Source organism: Pituophis catenifer, unplaced genomic scaffold (genome assembly GCF_029215685.1).
Source record: "Pituophis catenifer annectens isolate HBS135680 unplaced genomic scaffold, rPitCat1.0.hap2 SCAF_1, whole genome shotgun sequence".
NCBI lineage: Eukaryota > Metazoa > Chordata > Lepidosauria > Squamata > Colubridae > Pituophis > Pituophis catenifer.
The window spans coordinates 208,090,073-208,117,017 of NW_027256881.1; the positions used below are offsets into that span (position 1 = coordinate 208,090,073).

Here is a 26,945-nt window from a genome sequence, read left to right on the forward strand (position 1 = left end):
CTTCTAGAAGAGCAAACTCATGCTCAATGACAAACAAATAGCATAGACAATCAGACCATCATTTCCTCAGACCGCTCCTCCTTTTCCATAATAGGCTTTGATTGTTATTATTGGGAAGTTATGAACTTATAAATCAATCAACCCAATTTTGACCAAATTAAAACCAAAGATTGGTTATAACAGACACATGCTTCCAAAAGTCAAGGAATCTTAGGTCATTTGCTTTGAAGTTAGTTCTTATAAGCCAAGTTCAAGGATGAAGGAAAACAGCTACTGTTCCATACTGTTCTCAAGTAAGTGCTGCACAATATCTTTGGGCTAAAGGATCTTCTTTCTATTGTAGTCAATGGCGCAAGCGAGGTTAGTGCAAGACATTTCCAATAATATCCTGCCCCAAAAATGAAGGTGAAAAATAGTTAAATTATTTTGATAACTTTAGACAGAAATATTGAGCAAGGCTTCATTCCAGGAAAAAAGGGTTTTCAATAATGAGTTAAATGTTCTACCTTTTAGCCCAAATCAACTGCTTTAAGGAGTTACTTTGTGTTTCTTTAATGATGGGCATGATTAAATGTTTGGGGTTGTTCTCACAGTATCGTATCCATATAATCCTTTCCAGATTGTATACAGAGCTGCAGGTAAAGAGCAAAAGACTAAGTACACATCAATCCTTGATACACCAGATTTCAAGAGGGCCAAAAGGGGACAAAAACTGCAGAGCCAGGTATGTACATGTGCAGCTGCAGGTATGAAAGAATTGTGTAACATTTTCTAATTACATTTAATTTTGTAGTGTTGAGGAACATTGTGCCATCTTCCTTCATATTTTTGATTGTTTATTAAAATATTTAAAGGAACAGGATAAATAACTGCATAAAAGAAGAAAAAAAATAGAAAGATTCATAGAAGAAAAAGAACAAAATAGGGCAAATAAACAAGATATTTACAATGATCAATTTTGAAATTAATTGTTTCATTAATTAATCAAAGGTACGGAGCTGTTCATTATGGCAACTTAAGAAATACATAGTAGACTTAATTAAACGCTGCATAATATTGATAACACCACTATTTGTAACTTTTTTAAAAAAAGAAGCTAAAGAAAAAAAAATTAAAGAGAAAAAATTAAAAGCATGAAAACAGTATTATGCAATGATTGACTCTCTCCATATTAATAGCATGGATTTAAGGGTTTTTCCTCAGCTAACTTAATCGTGACAATAAAAGAAAGTAGTGTAGTCTCATAAACCTCCCACCGTCCCATGTAATTTAATGGAAACTCTGTCAAGCACACATATAACTCTGGGGTGTTTTTCCAAGTAATAAGACATTCCCCCCTCCTCCTCCCCCTTAGCCAGGAACCTGCAGGCAACTTTCCTTTTATAAATCTGTGTTGTTGGAATTCCTGCCAAGTAACTGTGATACTCAGCTCATCGGAAAGGATATATTAAGAGCTCTTCTCCTGCCATTGTTATGTGCTTTGTAATTGTGCAAATTACAGTAACAAATGGTTTCCTGTGCTTGTAATTATTGAGTCAGCTTAGTGGAATCTTCAGGTCTTTTCCACCTCCAAGAATTCTCTTTGTCTTAATTCTAACCCAGCTCTGATTTGTCTTCTATTGTTACATTCTTTCTCTTGCAAAAGCTTATGCCCAATATTTCCTCCTCCTCCCCTCCCCCTCCCCTCCCCCTCCTCCTCCTCCTCCTCCTCCATCATCTTGTATACTTTTCTCACATTCTGAACTATGCTATATACACCTATAGTTCTAATTGCAGCACCTCTCTGATCTGTAACAACTTTTTATTTTTCTACAGTACTTGTATGTTGAACTCGCCACCAAGGAAAGACCACATCACCATGCTGGAGATCAGACCCCTGCCTTAAAACTTGCTAAGCATGTGAAGGACTTTGCCAGTGAGGTAAAAGTTGCAACCATTTGGGTTGTCTTGATGAGATGGATAAACATCTGGTTCTCCTAAAGAGCAAGCTTTCAGGCCGAGCTCACTGCGATACTCAAGGTCCCACTTTTATACTTTAGCCCCTATAGAGCACAAGTCTCAATGTTAATCATACTTCTCCTCCTTTCCCACTTCTGTTTCTTTAGAAAAAATACAGATCACTCTACGATAAACTAAAGGATAAATACGTAACAGTCCCAGATACACCAATCCTCATCAGAGCTAAGAAGGCTTATCTGAATGCCAGTGATGTAAGTGTATGAGAAAAAAGAAACAATTTTTTAGATAATATGTGTTTTCATGCTATAAATATTGTTATAGGGGGATAATTGGAGATAATCAATTCTTATTACATGGCTTTCATAATGAAATATTAAATTAATACAAAAATTATTCAGCAGATGAAATAATAATTACCTGAATAGAGATGAATTGATTTTTTGCAGAAAACCAGGATTATTTAGAATGTACATTTGGTTTATAATTGGATATCTGTCTATCATCTATCTATCTATCTATCTATCTATCTATCTATCTATCTATCTATCTATCTATCCCTTTGTCTAAAAAAAAAAGAATGAAGTAAACAAAAGTATTGTGTAAAGTGGAAGGGAAGGAGCATTTGCATTTGCATAGAAAACTACAGAAAATATACAGAAAATTAAGCTGTCAGAATATAATTGGATAATATTGTGTTATTATTATTACAATAATAGTATTATTTTTGTCTGTGCAAAAGCTAAACAAGTGAAGATAATGTCTGATTTGTCCCACATTTGAAGATATAATTCAGGACTATCTCATTAATGATATAGAAATACATTTCAAACAAATGTCTTCTGGTTTTTTTTTTAAATCAGCTGCGTTACAAAGAAACATTTGAGCGAGCAAAGGGTAAATACCACACTGTAAAGGATGCCTTAGATATTGTCTATCACCGCAAGGTCACTGATGATATCAGCAAAGTAAGTATATGGCTTCTTAAACATGCAATTCCGCCTGACTATAAAACATTCTCAATCTCCATTTAACTCAAAAACATCCATTTTACACGACCATGTTTTTAAAGGGGTCCAATTGTTCCCTATCTCACCTACCCACCCAGCTACAGGCAAATTCAGTTGTCATTAGGGATCATTACATCAAATTGGGGTTTGGGGCGCTTCCATTAGATTTAGAATACTGCATCAGAGCCTAGATAAGACATTAAAAAGCAGTGACATCACCTTGCCAACAAAGGTCCATATTGACAAAGCCATGGTTTTCCCAGTAGTAATGTATTTCTGTGAGAGTTGCGCTGTAAGGAAGGCTGAGTGCCAAAGAATTGATGTTCTAAAATTGTGGTGTTGGGAAAGACTCTTGGGATCAATGAGACAATTAAATAAGTCAATCCTAAAGAAAATCAACCCTGCCTGTCCTTTGGAAGGACAGATACTGAAACTGAAGCTCAAAATACTTTGGCCATCAAATGTGAAGAGAGGACTCCTTGGAAAGATTGAAGGCAAAAGGAGAAGGGGGCGGCAGCAGATGAGATGGTTAGATAGTGTCATTAATGTAATGAACATGGATTTGGTCAAACTCTGGGAGACAACGAGGACAGGGGAGCCTGGCATGCTATGGTCCATGGGTTCACGAAGAGTCAGGTACAACTTAGTGACTGAATAACAACAACTGTATTGGAAGTTATTTAGCACTGTGTATCCTTGTCTTAATTTTGTGATGGCATTGCAGATATCCCCCCCAGTCTGGTTAGGGTATGGATTTGGTATTATACAATGCTTCATTTGTATGAAGCCCCACCTTCTAGTTCAGTTTTGCTGGCAGAAAAGAATTTCAAGCAGCAGAAGTGAGTTGTTCCACATCCTGGTATCTCCATTCAGTGCATATTTTTCTTAGTCTGGATTGCCTACATAAAGCAGTTCAATTTTTGCAGGTCCCATTGCATTTAGTGGGGCTTTCTTGTGAGAAAACACATATACAATCTGTGTTTTTTTGTTAATTTAATATTATTTATTCATTGTTTGCAAATTCTTTTTTTTTTTTTTAGGTGAAATATAAAGAAAAGTACATGAGCGAATTAGGATTTTGGAGATCTATCCCAGACCGGCCAGAACACTACCACCATCGTGCAGTCACTGATGCAGTTAGTACTGTGAGTATTAATTTATGTTGACTACTTGCATCTTGCACATAAATAAGCCTTGAGAAACTCCAGGGTGGTTAATTTATGATGCAATTCAAAAGTGCATGGTTTTCTATTTTTGCTCATATGCTGGAGAGCTTAGCAGTCATAATACCACCTGCAAAGTGAACTCAAGATTTATAGGGTTACCAGTGGACTTTTGACTGCATTTTGTTTATGATCTCAGAATTTAAAATCTGTCAAAATTTCTAAGCTCCATGATAAAGTGTAGCTCTACTCTGCCAGAACTGAGCAGATGTAGATATTTAAAGGACTTTCCATAGGAGGTTATTTTAGGTTTACAGCTATCACTCAAAGAATTGCCAAGAGGACTTTTGCATAGATTCAGCTTATGTGCCAAATGAAAAATATACCTCTTCTACCTGAAATCTGCTAAACAGAGTTAAACAATTTAATTAGTTGGTTAAATTAAGAGTTTATGGTGACTTCTTGTGACTTCTGATATTATTTCATATAGTTAAATTTTCTCTTACTACTTTGTTTTTGCAGGTTAAATATAAGGAAGATTTAACATGGCTCAAAGGCATAGGATGCTACGCATGGGATACTCCTGATCTTGTCCTCGCAGGAAAGAATAAAGCTCTGTATAGTCCAGTACGTGCATTATTTGTTCCTGTTCGAAGTTGCAAGAGGTTGTTTCTTTATGATCTGATTTAGTTTGATAGGGGCAGGATTCTGCATACACAAAGGGAAAGACCTTTGGTACATTATTTAGACATCAATTTAATAATTTTCTTTCTAGTCAACCTGCATAGGTTTGCCTAACAGATTTTTTTTAGCAACATAAAATTTTACCAGTTTCTACAATACTGTGTCATATTCAGGTTCTGCTGATCATACGATTGAATCAGTTGGATAAATAAATCAAGATCCGTGTCATGCAGGTAATCCTTGAGTTACAACCACAATAGGGATCAGAATTTCTGTTGCTATGCAAGATAGTTGTTAAGTGACTTGCACCCAATTCTACAGCCCTTTTTGCCATGGTTGTTAGATAAATCATTGGAGTTGTTAAGTGACTCTACCCTCCCCCATTGACTTTGCTTGTGTGAAGCCAGCTGGGAAAGCCACAAATGGCTATCACGTGAGCTTGGGATGTTGCAACTGTTGTAAATTGGTTGCCAAGAACTTTCATTCTAATCACGAGACGGTGGAAATGCTGCAACAGTCATAGGTGCAAGGTCTGGTTGCAAATAATTTTTTTCAGTGCCGTTGTAACTTTGAATGGTCGCTTAATGAATGGTTGTAAGTCAAGGACTGCTTGAAATAAATGTGTTGCATTTTACATAGTTTAACAGTTAAAATGTTGGACTGTGACTTCGGACACCCATGTTCAAATCCATCCTCAATCACAGAGACTCATTTGCTGACTTTGGGGTAGACACAATCAGCCCAACTTATCTCACAAGATTTTTGTTGTGGGAGAAAATTGGAGGAAAGACAGCAAGGTCAATATCTTGAATTTCTGGAGGAAGGATGGGATATCAATTTAATAAAGAAATAACAGTTTTCTGTGAGCCACCCAAATCATGGTGGAATCAGGGAATCTATAAATCTGATAAATAAGTAAATAAAAATATATCACAGTTCTGTTTTGGGATGCAGCAGACTAACAGGTTTCCCAGGCTGGAAACATTCAAGGAATCATTTACTGATGTCTCATTTTCATTAGTAATTGTGAGAAGGCTGCAATATTTCACGCATTTATATTTGATCAGTGTCTGATACTGACTTTTGATTCTTTTAATCGTATCTTTATAACTGTTGTATATTTGTTTTCAATAGTATAAGTACAAGGAAACATTTGAAAAGACAAAATCCAAGTTCAAGTACGTTGCTGACACTCCAATTAACAGACATTTTAAATATGCTACTCGGTTGATGGATGCGGTAAGTAGATTAAAAGACTCTTGTAATATAGGAATTGCCCGCAACAATTCCACTAAATCTTCCTCAGCACATTAAATTGCTTTGTACTCTCAACATGCTTAACTAGGTCAGGAAACATGGAGGAAGATTAATTGGCTGAGAAACTTAAAAAACAAACAAACCTGAATGAATTAACTAATTCGTAAGTTAACTAAGAGTGGTGGTGCTATAACCACCCGTAAAGAGATCTGACTGGGTTAGAAGTTGACTAAAGGTTTTATGAAAGGGACTAGTGTTCTAAAAAGATTTAGGGGTAAATATCAATATCTAGAGAGCTTAGGTGGAATAATATCTTCAGGATTCCTTGATTATGTCTTTGGAACTGCAGGTGTCACATGTATAGAATAGGGTTAAGAAGGTGCGTGAAAAACTCACAATGAATTTTCTTTAAAGAAATCCTGGACGTACGAGATTTGGTATGAAAAGAGCTTGAATTTTCTTTGTGATCTAATGCCCTATTTCATTTTATAAAAGTATAAGTAAATCCAATCATAGAAAACTAACTAGTTTATATTAAGATGCAACTTAAAGAGAATTGGATGTGTGGAAGGAAAGAAGAGAGTTAAGAAATTTGGGAACAGTAGTAGGATCTCCCTAAGAAGTCAGCTTTGAAGATGTGAATACCCAACCACAAGCTAAATGTTCTCATGCCTGATATAAAATAATGTTTGAATAAATCAGGAAAATATTAAGCATATAAGGAATAGAAAATGATTTTATAAACTCCAGTAATAATGCATGTTTAACACAAAAAAATGAGAATTCCCCCTGTTCCCGAGATACATCTGTGTTTTAGGGACACTTTATTTCTGCTGAATACATAAATCTTCTTCTACTTCATATATAAATCAAGTTAATTTTTCTACATTTGCAGCTGTGAAGTAAGTATATTTCAAGTCAATCTCATTCAGACCAGCAAAATTAATTGGTGCTGTAGTATGCCAAATTCTGCTCTTAGTTAAATACGTTCTATATTTTGCTATGTGTCCTTAATGGGTTAAGTCCAGGCTATTAATTTGGACCTATATGACAAGCATTTATATATTTTGAAATGCATATATACAGTATATATAGTCATAATGCAGTTGAATTTAATATTTTGATTAGCTTGAAGAGTTAAAAGACATGCTGCCAACTCTGAAGTTTTCATTCTGTATCTTTAACACTGACATCCTATTCTTTCTGAAGCTGGAAATAAGCCATTGTTCAGGCTGCTTTCTGATTAGAGCAGCCTAGCACTGTTCTGTTTAAATTTATAAGATTATGTTGTGTTTTAAATGTATGTATAACTATTTTTGGGAAGGAGGGGAGTAGGGGCCTTCTCTATTTTCTGAATGATTGAATTGATTTAATGAGTAACTTTAAAAAGTTTTGCATAGTTGACACATTGCTGTTAACATTTATGCCTCTCCATGTGTTACTTCCTGGTGCTGCTTTGAGCAGAAATTGTACAAATCAGAGTACGAGAAGAAGAAGGATAAGTATTCCTTTGTGGTGGATGACCCTAAAACCTTGCTGGCCAAATGGGGAGGAGAGTTAAGCAGTCAGGTACTGTTGGCCAAAGTTGATCAAGGCATCCAAAATGTGGCTGCTGTCATTTGTGGATGTCCATTTTTACATGTCTAAAGTGTCGCTAGTCCGCGATGTAACAGGTGTGATCCGGGATATTCAAAATGTTATGCCTTTCTTGTATTGAAAACTATCTGTACGTTGCCACCCAAAATTGCTCAATAGCTTTTTGAGTGAGCCTGTCCATACTCTGTGTTCTCATAAACTATGCCCCAATGAATGAGGATGATTTCTCTACTACATTTCAATTGAAAAAAGAAATGTCTGGTTTTACTCCTATGTTCTTATTATTAAAAGGGGAGCCCTGGGTGTGGGGATAACTTTTTTGTTGTCCGGTGTCCAGTTATTCAGTTATGACATTATTCTGATGCAGCCTACGGCAAATGCCATTCATTGGTGCAATTTTTGAGAACCCAGGAGTATTTCAAAGGCCTAAATTTCACTATCTGGGATCTAGAGCTCTTTTTGTTGTCTTCACAAGTCTTCTTTTTTTGTGCTTCGTTGCTGTCTGCATGAACAGAATAAATATAAGTCTAGTGCCAAGTTGTTCCTTCAACGGGGATGTAATGAAATTCTGCGACCAGATATGCTGACAGCATTGTACAACACATATCAGTGGAGTCAGGTAATGCTTTGCAGTAATAGTAGTGATGGTGGTGGTAGTAGTAGTAGTAGTTGATGTAGTAGTGGTAGTAGTAGCAGCAGTTATAGTGGATTGATAGTGTTGATGTGACAATAGTAAATATTGAAGGATTAAAAATCCTTCCTATTAATTAAATATGAAGTAATTAAAAATCCATATATATAATAGCCCCATGGTAGACATTAAACCTCTGTACAACACACAGAATATGGTGAATTGACTGAAGAAGGCTTTGTCCAATAAACATAAAACTCTTCATTAAAAGAGTGGAGTTGATTTTGAATGTTGCCATTATTTGCTACATATTAGAGCAAATTCTTTACAACCAGCAAGACAATGAATGGCAGAAAACTACTATGTGTCTCTCTCTTTCTGCACACAGCTCAAAGCTGCACCCGGCTGCAGCAGATACAGGTATGAGTAGGAGGAAATATCCAATATTTTTTAGGTCTCCTCTTCCATGTCCATCATCATGATGGACATGTGGCTAGCAAACATATCCTTCTGTAAAGTTAGCTATATTATTGCTATTTTAGATCATTCATTCCCTGCAAATAGATGCAATTTATGTTTGTTCTCCTGCTTTTTACCTTCATCAGGACAACTTACATTGTACCAACTAGGATATTTATTCTTCTTTTGGGGGAAGACACTAGTCCCAGAAATTATTGTTCTTTATTTGGAAACCCTTCTCAGTTTTTGTTAAATGTTGGGAAAGAAAAATGTGGCCAACATAGATTCTCCATTGTGCACATGACAGTTATTGTTCACCTGTTCTAATACAAACATCACCTTCATTCTCTAAACAAGTTCAAACTGGCATAGCTGCATCCAAGGGATTGACAATCCAAGAATGACATTCATGTTTAGGATTTCATAATTCAGTCCTCCAGTTTTTCATAAGTCCAATTCTAAAGTGAGATATTAGTCATTCATGATCTATACTGTCATGTTCAGCTACCTGAAGATTAAGTCTGCCTGCTCACATTTAAACGCCAAAGCTTGAACTCACAAACAAAACATGTTTGGAAGTAAAGCAGCATTGCTATTGGTGAACAGAATATCCATTTTATCTAAATCTAGATTACGCTACAATAATCTAAATTGACTTACTTCTGAATAAAAGTAATATTATGATATTATGATGCCAAATTATTAACTTGCCCTAAAATTAATAGGTTGGGTTTTTTTACATGTAAATAGTTTTAGATTTGGAATGTTAACTAATCTCAGAATTAAATATAGTCTCCCTGCATCTAGTCTACATACATGCTTTATTTATGGCATTGATACGTCAGTAATCTCTTAGTATACACTGTCATTGTTTTGTATATGTGTGATTCTTTGTGCATGAATTTGTATCTTTGTGCATGCGTTTGTTGTTGTTTTTTTCATCATAATGCATAAACAAAAATGATTATGTTTTCACTCTTGTCTTTATACCACTTTTAAGGTCCTGGTATTCTGTGTATAACTAAATAGAAGGTTCCCCAAGATTTTCAGCTGCATAAAATAATTTATAAGGATCTATAATAATATCTATGTCTACTGCTCGAAATAAATAATATATTTATATATATTTAAAGTATCTGTACAATTAATAGTTTCAGTATTTTCCTTTCTGCTATAATTACGAAGTTGGTAATTATAAATTGGATTTGCAATTAATTTGATGTTTTAAAATAAAAACATAAATTGATTTAGGAAGTTCAATACCAGTATTGTTTTTACTTAATATATAGTTGTAATTCCTAATTGGTTAAAAACCACTTCTAATTTTTGTGGATTCAGTGATCCTGAATTCATTCACACTCTTATGTACAGCCCAGAGTCTGTGTAGATTACAACAGAAGGGAAACACTATAAAATGAATAAATCAGTATTTAACAAATTCTTAAATTTACTTTCTAAAAGGTGCAACTTACCTACGCTGGTTATTCATTTTAAGAGATCCGTCCAAGCACAGTCCATGTTTTCATCTGCTTGGGTGAAAACCTACTAATTTACTTCTTTTATTTATCATGTTCACATCCTGTCCCAGGAAGGATATATGGGATTATCTCATATCCATTCCCATATCAAGGTGGTGGGAGGGTTAGAGATGATGATTCACAGTAGTCACTCCAAAGTTACATGGCTGAGAGGTGGCTTGAATGTGTGCTCTGCAGTTTTTTTTTGCATCTCGTTGGCTTCCTTTGAATTCAGCATAACCAAAAGCCACCTAACTGACATTTCCGTTGTGTGGGCTTTGCTCCCCACATAGACAGTTTCAGTTGACCTCTATGCAGCTGTTGATAGCGAGCAGGCTAATTCTAGCTCCCTTTTGAAAAGGTGTATTGGCGGTGTTTTTGTTGCTGCCATTCCATATCACTGTTATTTGTTTTTCCTTTTACAGTACAAGTACAAAAGGCTGTATGAAAAGCAGAAGGACAAATTTACAAGTATTGTGGATACTCCAGAACATCTGAGGACTACCAAAGTCAACAAGCTAATCAGTGATGTAAGTGCTGAGATTTGAAAGAAGTGGTGTCAAGCAACTTTTTTTAGTATTGTTATTTTGGGAGAGATAGGAAATGAATCAGTAGTGGCTCTCTGACTGAAAATTCTCAAATTAAATGGTAAGTTTAAAGATAAATCAATGATGGGTTTTTGGGTTTTTGGTGTGTTCTGGAGAAGATATGGGTCACATATCTTCAAGAAACTCGGTGTTTCTTGAGTTCTTGGCTTCCCCTCAGTTTTGTTTCCATACTTCCAACTTCTCGGACTGAGAAATAGTGACTAGTCAGTAACCTTCCTAATTAAATGGATTTGAGATCAAACCCACTTGTCAAACACACCAAACGTTAAACTATATCATCAAGTATACTATGTTCACTGACTGGTAACAGACCCACACTTGAATGATACAAAATCCGATGCCAAAAGCTAATTAAAGTGTCATGCTTTTGTTTTTGTTGTCCTTTATATATGTGTGCGTGTGCTGAAAATATAGGCAATTTTCTCTACATATGCCCTCAAGAAGACTTTAAGTTGGATAATTAAGAGAGTGCCATCAACTGCAATCATTCATGTCTGATAGCTAAGATATAGCATAGGATGTTCGGTTAGCATGCTATCACCCACTTTCTTCATTTTGACCTATGTATGTTCTGTGTATGCAAATGATTGTTTCATTGACTGATTGTTCAAATACAGGAGATCAAATAAGCCAATTTTAATATTGTTGTGATTGTAGATGCAACATTTGTATGTCTTATTCAGACAGGTCTAGATGAGGGTAGTGGACATGTCACTTGTTTTTCTTGGACTGGACTTGGTAGTTGCATTTTTCAAGCCAGTCATGATATCCAATAGGAGATAACTAGGGAATGAAGAGGGGTTGGACATTTTGGGTGCGACTTTCTAATGGAAGTGTTTTTTAATATATATATATATATGTATATGTATGTATTGATTACATGTGCTAACTTCCTTTCTTTTTTTTAATGTTAGATACTTTATAAACTGGAATTCCAGAAAGCCAAACCAAAGGGATATACCAGCATTCACGATACTCCCATGATTCTCCACGTACGGAAGGTCATGGACAGAATAAGTGAAGTAAGTAATTTTTTACAATTGTATCCTTCTAATGAAGTGCCCCTCATGTGTAAGATTATTTATTGATATGCTTTGGATTTAGGTTATGTTGTTGTAAATATACAGCCAGCCTTAAATAGTTGTCTGCAATCCAGCCTAGCATAAGTACATGAATAAAGCTTTCGGGATAGCTTTGGTTCTGTCTTTCCTTATAAATCATTCATCTTCTGCTTTTCCAACAGCTGAAATACAAAGAACTCTATGAGCAGAACAAATCTCACTGCAATGTGATACCAGATTCAGTTCACATTAAAGCTGCTAAGCAGGCTTACAAAGTGAACAGCAATGTAAGTTCTTTCTTTCTTTCTTTCTTTCTTTCTTTCTTTCTTTCTTTCTTTCTTTCTTTCTTTCTTTCTTTCTTTCTTTTCCTTCCTTCCTTCCTTCCTTCCTTCCTTCCTTCCCTCCCTCCCTCCCTCCTTCCCTCCCTCTCTCTCTCTCTCTCTCTCTTTCTTTCCCATCTAAATGTTATCATTGGTGACTAAGGCTTTCAAAGGAAACTAGGAAAGCAGGATTTCCAATTCCCACTCTCTTGAACATTTGAAGAACCCACTTGTCATAGTTTAATAAAAATCCAGAATGAAAGTATTCATGTTCCTCATGGTATTTTCAGAAGTATGAGAATGGGCTCACACCATCTTGTTGAATAAAATGCTTCATAGAGAAAGGGAGGCAGTACAGATTCTCAGGATCCAACTTTCTTGGAGAACCTTATGCAACCCAGAAGATATGAGTATGGAATGAAAATACCATCATTTAATAAATAGAATCCTGGCAACTAGCTTTTGTGTCCTCCTAAAGAGAGAACTGAGCACCTTTCCCATCAACCTTGTAACATCATAAAAATGGTTCATTAAATCTATATGATGCTAACTTGGATGACTTTTAGACATAGATGGGTGATTTGCCCAATTACACCATGACATAGACACATCACTCTTCTATGGAGTTTACATCTGTCCCAGACTAATATTCTTATTAATCATGTCTGTTGATTTGCTGATGGATTAACTATTCAGCAAACTATAATAACCTTTTAAAATTCTTTTTAAAATGCCAGTTTTGTAAGAACACTTTGATTATATGTTTATATTTCTTATTAAATAGCTGGATTACAAGAAGAAATATGAAGCAACCAAAGCTCACTGGCACTGGACCATGGATAGACCTGACTTTATCCAAGCTGCTAAGACATCCTTGCAACAGAGTGATGTAAGCAATTGAGAAAGGAAACTTACTTTTTCCCCTGATGGAATAAGACAGTTTGTTGCTATTTAGGGTAAACTAGACACTTTTCATTTTTTGTTATTGTTACTATTATTCTTTCTTTCTTTGCAGTACGAATACAAGCTTGACCGAGAATACCTCAAAGGATGCAAGTTGTCTGTAACAGATGACAAAAACACAGTGTTGGCATTGCAGAATGCAATCTTGGCAAGTGATGTAAGTATTTTAAAATCTTTTCTATGGAAAAGATTTTGACCATTCTTGCCAAACAGAAACAAAACATAAATGTAATCAAATGTGTTTGCAGTATTTACAAATAATGATTTGTAAATAAGGTTTACAAATAAGGAACTGCCTATATTCCTAGATGCTACTTTAATAATTCTTAGATCCTTGGTTAGGAACTGAATTATTGTTTCCACCAGTTTTAGGCTTGAATCTAACTAGATAACCCATACACACAATAATAATAGAAACAGCTCAAGTCCTCTCTCTGGTTGACATCCAACCCTAGTTAATACTATCTCACTGCTGGCCACCTTATCTTCAGGATTGACGTAAGTTTTATACTGTCCCCAAAAGACTAACTGACCCCAATTGATTTTACATCTTTTATTGACCTCCAGACATTTGCTGATCCCTTTTTGATCCCCAGCCACTTATACCTTAAATAGTCCCATCAATCCTTGGGGGTCAATATTGACCATTTGGGGAACCCTGGTCTAGATGAATGCCTGCATCATGTTTAAACAAAGATTTTGTAAGATTAATGTTGTATCACATCCTTTTCTTAAGATCTATTAGGTCAAGAATTCTTCAAGGTTATGTTTTGATTTCAGAAACATCTTATAGTTGCTTAAGCTTCCGTATAAGATTTCTCGATCCTGGGTTTTTAATAGCTAAGAGAAGAAAACAACATACTCACTGTTGATAATCTCATTTGTGGAATCCTGTTGATGATTGTTGCTTGAAAACATGTTTCCCCCTTTTTTAACTTCTCAGTTAAAATATAAAGAGAAGCACAACAAGGAACGGGGAAGCATCCTTCCTATTCCAGACACTCCCCAGATCCTTCTTGCCAAGTTGGTTAGCTCTCTTGTGTCTGAGGTAACTGACTTTTTCATTTTTTATTTTGCAATTATTTGGCTTCAGAATATCTTCTTCCTAAAGATAAGTGACTTCTTTTGTTTGTCTTTTGATAAACAGAACAAATACAAAGAGCATGTGAAGAAACACCTCCCACATGGTTCTTTCACAAAATTGCCAGAAACACGGGATACTGTTCATGTCAAAAAAGTCACCAGTAATGTTAGTGAGGTAAGCTACTTCTGCATCACTTTATCCACATTGCAGATGTCCATTTGCTGTTTCTGTGTTTGTAAGTGAAACTATAATTTCTCCGCTGTAAATTATAACAGTGTTTTCTGAAGGGTACTGTTTATCACTTAACAGTTCTTTCAACTGTTCAGATATTCAGAATCTACAAAGGCTTAACATGTTGTCGGATGTGTACTTGCAATTGTTGAAAAATCTGGAAAGTGTTCCTCTCATTTGAACTTCCATGATTTAAAAACTTGATTATGAACACAATAAAATAATTTTAAGTACCTTGAAAATTTAGAAAGAAGATAGAAATGAGGGTGAGAAGAAAGTTAAATCACAGGATGACTAGGAATTAAGAACAGATGTGGTGTTGCATGTATAATTGATGCTACTGACTTTATTATTATCTGCCAATTGAGTAATATGGCTGCCCTTTGAATCCAATCAATAATGCAAAGAGTTTGAGAATATAAAGGAAAATTACAGCAGAACTAAAGAGATAAAACTTATTATAGTACAAGCATACATTCACACATCCTTTTTTCCAGATAGCAGTGTTTTTAATCTGCCTTTCCTATTTTAAACATCAACAGATTTTCAGTGGAGACTAATAATAAGCATAACTTTCTATCCCAAACAGACAAATTATAAAAAGAAATTTCAAAAACAAAAAGGCAAGTCAGATTATTCCATCATGGTGGAACCTCCTGATGTGAAGCACGCCATGGATGTGGCAAAGAAACAGAGTATTGTAAGTTATTTCTGCACTTTCTTCCTTAACAAATAAAATGCGATCTGTTATTGGATGCAGGACCATTTCAGTGTATTGTTAATATTTGGAATTAAGATATCATGATTTAACCAGGATATATAAATGAGTGTGACAGTCTCCAATAAAGGAAAGTATTTGGAGCTCAGAGTTGAAACGAAGGATCCCTGGTAGTCTCTGAGCTTGGGTTTTCTTTTCTTTTCTTTTCTTTTCTTTTCTTTTCTTTTCTTTTCTTTTCTTTTCTTTTCTTTTCTTTGCTTTGCTTTGCTTTGCTTTGCTTTGCTTTGCTTTGCTTTGCTTTGCTTTGCTTTGTTTTCACACGTTTTGTTACCCAAACTAGGTAATATCATCAGTGCTAGTTTGGGTAACGAAACATTTGCAAGGAAACAACCAACCAGAGAGCACCAAGGACCCCTCACTATCAGTCTCCTTTGCAAACCAACCTACTTTAGCTGGTTGCCACTGCAGTGGTAAAATGAAAGGAGATCTAAGGAAAAACATAGAAATATGTGTAGCGATAGTAATAATCATTATGCTAATTGCTAGAAAAATGACTTTGTTATTTATTTATTTTTTACATTTCTGAACTGCCCCTCTCCCTTGAAGAGGGAGCAGTATAATTACCACTCCTCCTCAAAGTGCATTCAGCTTTGGAGGTTAAAGCTTACCTTGGTTTCATTATTACATGTATTTGATAAGGTTCTGATGGATATCACGATAATTTGGATTCTCACTTCCTGGAAAGATTTGTTTAATTCCAGAGTGCTTAAGGCCCCATATAATTAATTTGAAAGTAAGTGATTAACTTACTTTAACATTTTAAAGAAAGATTTGGGCATGAACGGCATGGCTTTTAAAATATATACTGCCCTAATAATTTTAGGTATATTTCAAGCACGATAGATGTAAAAAAAAACTTCTTTCAATCTACTTTGAGTTTCTTTATAATTCCATTTTAAAGCATAAATGTGTGAAATTATATTCTGCAGATGAAAAGCCTAGTTTATGTCTCAAAAGTTAGTTCTACCTCTAGCCTTTATCCTATCCCAGAAGCTTTCCTAAACACCAGCCATTACATCATCCTGGACCAGAGCTGAATTTCCCACTATTCTACTAGTAGCTCTGCTTTCTAAACATTCTGGGAGATTTTGCTGAGCAGAGTCAGAGGGGAAGCATTAACTGCTCATCCAATCAAAAGCAAATACATAGTTTTAGACATGAGAAGAAGGGACTGCAATTGTGAAGGCTCCTGAGATAATGTGTGTATGGAAGCGACAAGAAAATTGCCTCTCTCCAATGACTTTTCCTATGGCATCACTCTTCCTTCTTTGGCAGAAGCAAATGGCTGTGGGGAAAAAGAAACCCCAGAGCAGATGTAATCATGCCTCACAAGATCTCCACCCTTATTGAACTGGGTTGGGCGTAAGGGTCTCCATGCACATGACAGTTTCCATAGATGACTACATTCGCATCCCCCCTCTCCATTTCCCCATTCTCTTTTTTGCTAAGCATCCATATATAAATGGTGATTTCATCCCGCCCAGAGCAAACCAATGGCAAAATATTAGCTGATTTTCATCCTTCTGTTGTCTTTTCTTTTCTAGTTAAAAAATAGTTTTTTAAAAAATTTTCTCCTCTAGTTAAAAAATATTGTGTTTATCGTTGATCTGCCTCTTCTTTTCACCTACTGTAGGTCGAATATAAAAAAGATGCCAAATCACAGCTCCACTATACCACTGTGGCAGATCGACCCGATATTATGAAGGCCACACAAGTCTCCCATTTAGTCAGCGATGTGAGTGCAAATCAATGTAACTGCTTCATAACTTGTTGCTTATATAATACACATATAAGTAAAATTGCTTTCATTTTTGTATGTAGAATACAACATTTATTGGTGTTTCAAATGTCTGGCTTGATCTTAGATTGAATACAAAGGCAAAGGTCGCAAAGATGCTGGAGTAGGAGTCACCATGCTTGGACGTCCAGATATTGAACTTGCCAAAGAAGTGTCCAAACTAACCAGCCAGGTATGAACAATCAAAGCAAATAAGTTACAACAATAGGAGCAAGTGACACAGGATTTCCACAATCTCTTGGAAGTAATGTTGATACCTAAAGTAATCAGTAGAGCTGACTCTGGGTTAAAGAATCCTGTCACTGTGTATAGCATGTGAATTCAGCTTTTCATACATAAAAAGGTTAGTTCTGTGTTGTAGACATCCTGGGCATGCATGGGCCGTCCTTAATCTTTGATTAATCCTGTGCTTAATATGAGCTTCCAAAGAGTAACACTGAATGTACAGAAGAAATTTGGATCCTAATTTCAGAAGGCTTGACTAGCACAGTGACGATTTTACCTTTAAAGTGAATTATTTAAAATGAATTGTTCCTGTTCAGATGAATATGTACTGAATGGTAAAGAGTAAAGCTACTTCAGTATTCATTTTGGGCAGACATCCAATTTTAAATTTGCAGTGCATTTTAAATGTTTAGAAACATTGCAGGAAAATTTTATTAGCGGTTTAAAAATTAGATTTGCTGTATTAAAATTTCTAAAGCAAAACATTGAACAAAGGGTGAGTTTCCAACTTAAAATTTGTCCATAAACTAATTGGAAGCGAAGGAAGTCCTACAGAAGTGAGTATGAAGCCATTTTTATTGATAAAATATTATTCCCTTTTACAAAACTCTCATCTATGGTTTTCATATGACTGTTGTTTCAGAAAGTACCATAGTTATACCACGCTTCTGGATTTGAGATAACTCTCTAGAAATAAAAAATAAATAAAAATACAAACACAAACAAAGCATAATGGCAATTTCCCTTATTATCAAATATGTGTATGCAAATACATATACAAGATATACACATACATATGTTTGTGTGTACATTTACACATCTGATGGAAGTTACAATTTAATCTAGACCAAAAAATTGAATACTACCTAATTAAAATGAATAGCCAGCAAAGTACATACTTATTTATAAAATAGATTTTAATAGGCTTAAAGATGTCCGGATTTCAACTCCCAGAATTTCTCAATCAGCCATCTTAAAGTCACCAAGCTTGAGGAACACTGATTTAGATATTAGAAAAGAGTTAAATTCACCAAGAAGCAGCTCCTTCATTCATTGTCAACTGTATTTTCTATTCTCAATGAATACATGACCCACAAACATACTGTACTACCCATTTAGAGGTAATTATTACACCCCCAATTTTCTGTTAAGTAAATTTGGTATGCCATATATTACCAGTACAGGATTTTAAAACAATAATTACCAGCTCCACATTTTTTTGCAATAAATATTTTAATGTGTTTGTCTTATTTCCATTCCCTGTGTATTTGGGATTTCTGACAAGATATTTGCTTGAAAACGTAACTCTAGCATAATACTTGGATATTTCTACTTTGCTGAAACTGTGATTTACTGCTTATATAAATGTTTTATTTTCAATAATTTGGGTACCTTATATTTTAGTGTTGTTACTAATTAACATCAACCTGTTTGTCCTCCATCAAACTTTGAACAAGTGATGAGCTTTCAAATCATGCTGCTTCTATCCTATGAGACATCTCCATCAAGAGAAGGAATGGATGATGCCTGCATTTCTGTTTTAGCTCTTTGCTTTGTGTCATTGCAGGTTGGCTAACCTAATCTTACTATCTTGCTATGCTTTGTAGGTCAAATACATTAAAGGATACTTGAGGGGACATGGGGCAGCATCGTATGATACACCCTGGATGAGGCATTTTAAAAAAGCTAATACCCTAAGTAGTCATGTAAGAAGGATTTAAAGTGCCTGTCCTTTTCAGCTTTTTCCATTTTATGAATTTTGCAAAATGTTCTTGGCACATAAAATTGAGCCTGGATTGCCAATGGGATGCTCTTTTTTTTTAAATGAAAATCTCATGTAGTTTAATTTTTTTTTAAAAAAAATCTCCCTTTTCTTTCTTATATAAAATTGCTCCTGAGAGTTCAGTGTTGAAATGGAGATTGAATATTTGTTCAAATCTAATAATTTTAGAAGGTGCAGTTAGTGCATTTAAAATGCAAGCCTGGTTTAATGAATGTTGTTGCACACTAAACTAAAACACACACAGTAAAACACATAAAAAAATGGTCATTCACTATAGAGGCTGAACTGAGACAATGAGCAAGCATTCCCAATAGTGATCTCACTTTATTGTCTTCAACCAGCCAGGCTATACAAAACATTGAACATTGAACATTTTGAAGAAAGACTTCTGGAAAATGAAGCCAGAACTGGATCTTGACTAATTTCTAGTTGCTGCTACTTGATGTCAAGTGTTTCCTGTTTATTTTCCTCACCCCCTCATAAGAAAGACTCTCTTACTATCTGCCTTCTTCAAATTGGCTCCTTCCATTGAGGTGGCTTCCAAGTACTATCAGCCCCAGCCAGCATGGCCAGTGGTAAAGGATGATGGGAATTGTAGGCCTAAATCTTAGGAAGGACATACATTGGAGAGGACTTTTGGACATAAGAAAAAAAGGGAGATATTTCCTTTCTTGCTTTTCTTTCTTTATGTTGCATGCAGTCACAGACATTCTTCTGTGCTTGTGACAAAAATCAGTTCTTTGTACAGAAAGGTGATAAGCCATCTTATCTTTGTAATAATAAACTCTTCCACTTATTAAGCTGTTCTATTTAGTCTTTTATTGAAGAAAAAGCAACTTTAAACTCTTGGAAAGTTAATGGGACTAACAATCTTTTCTTGAAAAAAAAAATCCAATACTCTTGTCAGATTTATAGATGTTCATAATGATACATCATTTGTTTGTGTGAATGTTTCTATACTTCTGACTGTGCAGAAGTTCAACATAAAATCTTTCAAGAGGTTATTTGTCATCTATACTGTCTATCATGTCACCAGTTCCATCACTGTTATGGTTAATCTGCATGTCATTTCTTATGCTGTTGTTATTGTTGTTTGTCTTTATCCTGTGTTGTCCATTTGCCAATAGAAAACATAGAATTGGAAATCCACATACATAACACTGGATGTAGTTAAAAGTTTTCCTTAGTCATGTGTCAGATCTGTCATTGTGAAAACGTCATTGTTCCTCTCAAATGCATCAGTTCATATATGATTCGGTGTATGTTTCTCAAGGAAATCTAACGAGAAGGATATCAACTGAATGTCCCCAGAATTTTTATCAGTCTAGTTTAAAAATGAAACTATCCAGCATGATGGATACAGAGTTGCATGGATAAGAACATATCCATATTTTATAAATAAAGAATCATGGAATGTGAGTTGAAAGTGCACTATAGCATCTTTGATTTTTCTGATGATAGACTGCATTTATTTCTTTACAGTGATGTGTGTTACTTCCTAGCATGATCAATTCCTTTCATCAGTTATCTCCATCAGCTCTTGCACACAGTTATGCCCATCTTTTAAGAGTATTGTCCATTTACTTCCTATTTAAACTCTATAGTCTAAATAAAGTGAAAATATCCTTAGTTGTAGCCAGATAATGCCTTTATGTTTATAATTTGTGACTTTTTGTCTACTAAACAGCGAATATATTTCCTCTCTTTTATGACTTTGTTTAATAATAATAGTACTAAAACATTTAGGAACCTTGTTTATCTAGAAAGTTATATTATTGAATGTAAGTACAATATTATGTAATATAAATGCAATATGCAAGTTCCACTAAAAAAAAAGCTGAGTTGAATATAATCATATTGGAATGAAAGCAAGCTTGCTGAATTATTTACATGATTAGAAGCAGACTATCCATCAGTGGGTTCAGATAGATTATTTTAAATTTAATAAGAAAAGCATCTCAGCAGAACTTTTTTTTTTTTAATTTGATTTATATGCCGCCCTTCTCCGGAGACTCAGGGCGGCTTACAATGCGTTAAGTCAGCTTATTGCCCCCACAAACTGGGTCCTCATTTCACCTACCTTAGAAAGGATGGAAGGCTGATTCAACCTTGAGCCTTGGAGAGATTCAAACCAGCAGTAAATTGCAGGCAGCTGTGTTAATAACAGGGTGCGTAACCACTGTACTATCAAGGCTCTTTTATTTTCAGTTGCTTTTTAAAAACACTTTAAAAGGCTATCACTTCTCTTAAGAACAATAATTTGGGCATCAACTACACGAGGTGCAAACTTTCTTGGTGGGGTAGTAGGGTAGATGTTAAATAATGACTTTCCATATGAGAAATCTTAGGAAAGCTATTATCTTATTTTATTGATAATTATTTACCGTAATCTGATGTAAAATGCTCTTTGATATTTTCAAAGTAAAAGCAAGACATAAACACTTTAAAAGTCTAGCTTTACCAATAGAAGAGAATATTTGGTGCTCTCTGAGCTTGCAGACATTTCATTACCCAGCTAGGCGTTAGAAGGGAAATGCTGACTAATGTATATAAACAGAGAGCAAACCGCACTCCCTTTTAGCACTGAAGATGCACAGAGTGTACCATGGATTCTACAGGTTTGGCTTTTACATAAATAAGTTTATGGCCATTTATCATGTTTTTGTGGTATGTGGTGGTAGAGTAACAGAATTGTATAATACCACCTTTCCTGTTCTGAGGACTGAATATATGCCAGATTGTTGTTTGCCTCATTCCAGTAGCCATGCTGTCTGGGAGTGAAGGGATATATGAAATACTGTGCCACTCAACTGAAGGTTGGGGAAAGCCCTTGCTATAAGAACACAACGGAAGTTGTGCTTCATCTCACTTTCTCAAGCATCTTGTCCATATATAAATATATATATATATATATATATTTGCAATGGATAAATTTGATACCTTTTGGTTTGTGGAGCTGAAATAAACCACTGAATGAAAGAAGAAATGTCGCCCTGTGAAATGTAGCATGTAACAATCTTACTACTGAAAAATCTTGATCTTTCCAATGGTCTCTTTTGTTTCGAAGTAGTTCCTATGTGATGCATCCTTTGATCTGCTTGCTTGCAATCAGATTTCTTTTGAACACCTGATTGTGGATAGGTGCTTTCTCTTCTCCCTTCTTGGTGCCAGAAATGTTAAAGTTCAGGACCCTTTTTAAAATATATGTGTGTGTGTGTGTTTTCTCGGACTCAGATCAAGTACAAAGAAAAGTTCGATAAAGAAAAAGGAAAGAAGCCTCAATACGATATGAAGGAGAGCAAGATCTACAAGTCCTTGAAAGATGCTCACCACATTGCAAGTGAGGTAAGTCTGGTTCATTAGCTTTTCTTTGAATGGTGAGGAGAACCCAGACACCAGATCTAGATTCCTTTGAGAGAGGTTTGCTAGAACCTTGTAGTATTTGCAGGGAAAATAAAAATGGTAAACAGACCAAGCGCAGGTGAAAACAAACAGTTTAAAAACTCCAACAATACAGGTAATCCTTGACTTACAACCATTCATTTGGTGACTGTTCTAAGTTACAATGGCATTGAAAAAAGTGACTTATGACTGTTTTCACATGACCACTGCTGTATCCCTATGGTCACAATCACATGTCAAAAATTCGGATGCTTGACAACTGTATTTATAATTCCCGCAATGTCCCGGAGTCCTGTGATCACCTTTTGTGGCTTTCTGACAAGCAAAGTAAATGGGAAAGCCAAATTCACTTTAGAACCGTGTTACTAACTTAACAACTGCAGTGATTCACTTAATGATTGTGGCAAGAAAGTTGTAAAATGGGGCAAAACTCACTTAACAACTGTCTTGCTTAGCAACTGAAGTTTTCGGTTGCATTGTGGTTGTACATTGAGGTGTGCCGATAGCCTTCGACTTATGACCACAGTTGAACTGAAGAAGCTTCTTAGATGAGAATAGAAAAAAAAACACAAGAAAATCCAGTTGACTTTTGAAAAAGCACCTGTTCTGACTTGGTTTCCTGAGTCAGTAAAACACACGAGTAGTCCCAAAAACCTCTTTTATTGCAACAGTTGTGAATTCTGTTCATTCACAGATGAGTCCCACATAGTTGTAAAGAGTTCTTCGGGATAAGGCTGATAATCACCCACCTTTATCTCCCTTGAAACACTGCCAAAGACCTAATTGGCAAAGCCACATGGAGTCCAGAATCAAACAGAGCTTCAGACTTTAAATTGAACAGAATTAACAACGTTGCTTCCTGCAAAGGCCCATGTGCCTTTGCTCCTCTTTTAAGTCTTATGCGAGGGGCCAATCATCTCCAAGCCCTACTCCTGAGTCGTCCCTTTTGTTTTAACTGTTCTAGCCTTCTGGCAGCTCTGCACATGCGCGCATTGGGAACAGGCTCTCCCTGTTCGTCTGCCTCGCTGAGGTCTGACTCTGGAGGCTCCGGAGGCAGCATGTACCTCCTAAATGGCCTTTTCTCTGCCTCCGATGCAGAGCCCTCATCCAAGCCTTCCCCAGACTCCAGGACTGACCCATGTTCCTCCCCAACCTCCTCACTGTCCGACTCTGCTGCCAGTTCCGCAGGCCACCAGCACCTTTGGAACCACTATGATCTGAATGACTGAAAATCTCCATAGACAGTAGCTCATTGCACAAGCTGTAATACAACAATTGAAATGTATTCCATTTATAAGCCTGCTTTATGTACTCCCGTGACAAGGTGGTTGACGTTTTCCTTTGTTTTATCAATAGGTTAAATATAAGGCAGATCTGAAGAAACTTCACAAGCCGGTGACTGATATGTCTGAATCTCTTGCGATGAATCATGTTTTGAACACCAGCCACCTTGCCAGCACTGTAAGCCTGTTAGCTAAACTGAGATACATTCAGTTTAACCTTTCCTTGCCTTTCTAAGATAATATCAGCTAACAACCTCTGCAACATCTTTCCTCCTCCTTGACTGTTCCTAGGAAATCACCTGGTAGTGATCTCTTATCTCCTGCCTGATGACTATCCCCCATGTTGACTAGCAACATTAATACCTCAAATCTTTAGAGCTTTTTCTGTTACTTTTAAAACAGAACCACTAATAATGTTAAACATCTAACTAAATTTTAATAGTGTTTTTTTTTTTACTTTTATAATTCATGTTTTTACTAACAGGTATTATTTTATTAACTTTTTATATATTTTTTAACCCACAGCTACTATTTTGAAACAATAATTCTTTAACTTTTAAAACCATTTTCAGACATAGTTTGCTTTTGTCTGAACTTTGATCTTCTTGCTATAATAAATTCTGCTTGTGGACTTGGTCGATGCGTATAGTCAGCCATTTTGTGACACAAAATGCTGAACTAAATCACCCTTGAGTAATATCAGCTAATCCCGTTTTATATTCTTAAGCAAAAACCAAGGGGCATCGTTCCATTTTAACAGCATCACTTATTCACTGCATCACATTTCTTTGATTCTTTTCTTCTTCTTTTTTCCCCTGTTTTGTCCCTTTTTGCCTCATATTTTTCTTTCTTCTTCTCTTTTATATATTTCTTTTACATTTCATTTCTGATGTCTCATTTGACTACTGATATGTTTTTTGTAAGGTGATCTAGAAAAGCTGCTCTGGTTAGGATATATTTTTTAACTATTGAGGTGGTTTTTGACGCCTTCCCTTTAGTACCAGTACAAGAAGCAGTACGAGAGGAATAAAGGTCACTACCACGTAATTCCAGATAACCTTGAACAGCTCCATCTAAAGGAGGCCTCAGAACTTCAGAGCATAGTAAGTCAGTTAAGTGTTTCACACACTTATGTTTATAATACAACTGCCACATGCCACTGTGTCTGTATTCTCATCCAAAACATGTTCTTCAGAGTTCTATAGACGTTGGTATATTAAGTATGCAGGTGTAGATTTGATATGTTTGGCTCATCGATGGGAATTGGGAACTACCCTGGAAACCTTGTCAAGTTTTATTCTGGGCAATACAATGCTTCTGTATTTCTTAATAAGCCAGAAACCTAAATAATATATGTGCAGCCAGCCAGTTATTTCTGGATTTCTAATATGAGATACCAAAGTGCCTCATAACACTAGGCCCACAATCATTTAGATACTGCAGTGAGGTGGACAGTGCCTACATTTAACAAACAAACAAACAAACAAACAAACCACTTCCAGCAGGCTCCATGTCCACCTGATTTTATTAGATTTTAAAGGTGCCATAATGTAAAACAAACCATAGTCGTAAACATCAGATTTATTTCCAAGATACTTCTGGATCCCTTACATACCCAAAATATATGCTTGGAAAATACAAACAGTGAAAGGCTGTAGAATGGTACTTTGTTTGAAAATGTGACTACTTGCCTAAGAGAATGCTAAAAGTAAGCTATGTAGTGGACAACATCATGAGGACAGCTACAGGAGATGTTTTGTAACTGTCAATGTTTCCCATGAGGACTACTTTGTAAGAAGTGATCTCAAAATTTTAAATGTATCCACTAGGTCACTAAAGTTGAAGATATCTATTATGCTTCGGGATTGGGTGGCACTAGTACAGTGGTGGGTTGCTCCCAGTTCGCACCGGTTCTATAGAACCGGTAGTAAAACTGGTGGGAGGCTCCGCCCACTGACCCTGATGTCATCAAAACGCTTCTGCGCATGTGCAGAAGCTTCTGCGCATGTGCAGAAGAGCATGCGGGCAAGCACGCGCGCACGCAGGCAAGCTCGCAAGCACGCGGCCCCGCTGCAAACCAGTAGTAAAGGTAAGTAGAACCCACCCTTTCACTAGTAGCTAAGGAAACATTGTGCGGATGAAGGAAGATTGGATTGAACCACATATAATAAAAACCAATGTCCCATATTCAGAAAGGAGATCAAATAATTAACAAAGCAACAAAGCATAATCAACAATAAAGTGTTTATAGGAAGAAACATGAAGGTTTTGGAGTGTTCTTCACAGATCTCAAAGCTGAATTTAACTGAAAGTCTGTGGAAAGATTTTAAACATGCAGTGCATGAGACGAGACCTAAGAACATTTTTGAGCTATAATACTTCTTGCAAAGAAAAGTAGAGTAAAGCAACAATAGATGTTTTCAGTTAATGGCAAGAAACATTTGAAAAGCTGTTTATTTGCCAAAGAAGGCTTTACAAACTGCTGACTGTAAGAGTATGCAAACTGTTTCACCTGGCAAAGTCATTACTTCCATTTTTTGAATATGTAAACTGGTCATAAAAGACACGGATCCATTCAACTTCACAGAAAGATGTGCTTGACTTTGAACAATGCAGTCTTATTCACTACCAGATTCATTGAAACAGGTTCATTGAAATAATGTTTAATCAGTGGTGCCTAAATATTTATGTGCAATTCTATTGGTTGTGGCTGTTGCTTTTGTTCACCGGTTAGAGTCACCTTGACTGATGTGGCTAATATATTTATCAATAAAATAATAAATTCATTTTGACATAGCATGTTATATGAGCACAACAATTGTATTTTGTTCATCCGGGATTAGGGTTGAGTGAACGATGTGACATTCTGTATGTGTCTTTTTAATCTGCTACTGTGGGATAACACATGCCACCTTCTTGGCAGGTGAAATACAAGGAAAAATATGAAAAGGAAAGAGGAAAACCCATGCTGGACTTTGAAACACCTACATATATCACTGCTAAGGAAGCCCAACAGATGCAGAGTGAGGTAGGAGGTTACTAATCAGATATTAGAAAACATCAGCGAGACACTGAATTGTGGTTGTACTGTTTCTAGTCAGTTTAAATCATAAATGTATTCTGAAGGTATTTTTGT

The 26,945-nt window shown here is 35.8% G+C and overlaps 1 protein-coding gene across 21 annotated transcripts in view; it reads left to right on the forward strand.

Moving 5' to 3' along the window:
- NEB (nebulin) overlaps nucleotides 1-26,945 on the forward strand; it is a 210,280-nt gene that overhangs the window by 153,780 nt on the left and 29,555 nt on the right. For 16 of the 21 annotated variants that reach the window (XM_070942819.1, XM_070943071.1, XM_070943304.1 and 13 more), the window contains exons 146-168: nucleotides 620-724; nucleotides 1,816-1,920; nucleotides 2,106-2,210; nucleotides 2,820-2,924; nucleotides 4,007-4,111; nucleotides 4,652-4,756; nucleotides 5,948-6,052; nucleotides 7,535-7,639; nucleotides 10,699-10,803; nucleotides 11,796-11,903; nucleotides 12,125-12,229; nucleotides 13,047-13,151; nucleotides 13,278-13,382; nucleotides 14,169-14,273; nucleotides 14,373-14,483; nucleotides 15,130-15,240; nucleotides 16,952-17,053; nucleotides 17,184-17,288; nucleotides 18,949-19,047; nucleotides 22,359-22,469; nucleotides 23,883-23,987; nucleotides 24,808-24,912; nucleotides 26,733-26,837. In XM_070942819.1, the coding sequence (XP_070798920.1) occupies nucleotides 620-724; nucleotides 1,816-1,920; nucleotides 2,106-2,210; nucleotides 2,820-2,924; nucleotides 4,007-4,111; nucleotides 4,652-4,756; nucleotides 5,948-6,052; nucleotides 7,535-7,639; nucleotides 10,699-10,803; nucleotides 11,796-11,903; nucleotides 12,125-12,229; nucleotides 13,047-13,151; nucleotides 13,278-13,382; nucleotides 14,169-14,273; nucleotides 14,373-14,483; nucleotides 15,130-15,240; nucleotides 16,952-17,053; nucleotides 17,184-17,288; nucleotides 18,949-19,047; nucleotides 22,359-22,469; nucleotides 23,883-23,987; nucleotides 24,808-24,912; nucleotides 26,733-26,837 (2,427 nt within the window). Of the gene's footprint in view, nucleotides 1-619; nucleotides 725-1,815; nucleotides 1,921-2,105; nucleotides 2,211-2,819; nucleotides 2,925-4,006; nucleotides 4,112-4,651; nucleotides 4,757-5,947; nucleotides 6,053-7,534; nucleotides 7,640-8,180; nucleotides 8,286-10,698; nucleotides 10,804-11,795; nucleotides 11,904-12,124; nucleotides 12,230-13,046; nucleotides 13,152-13,277; nucleotides 13,383-14,168; nucleotides 14,274-14,372; nucleotides 14,484-15,129; nucleotides 15,241-16,951; nucleotides 17,054-17,183; nucleotides 17,289-18,948; nucleotides 19,048-22,358; nucleotides 22,470-23,882; nucleotides 23,988-24,807; nucleotides 24,913-26,732; nucleotides 26,838-26,945 lie in introns of all 21 variants that reach the window. The other 5 variants (XM_070943465.1, XM_070944345.1, XM_070944263.1 and 2 more) reach the window with 4 other exon arrangements.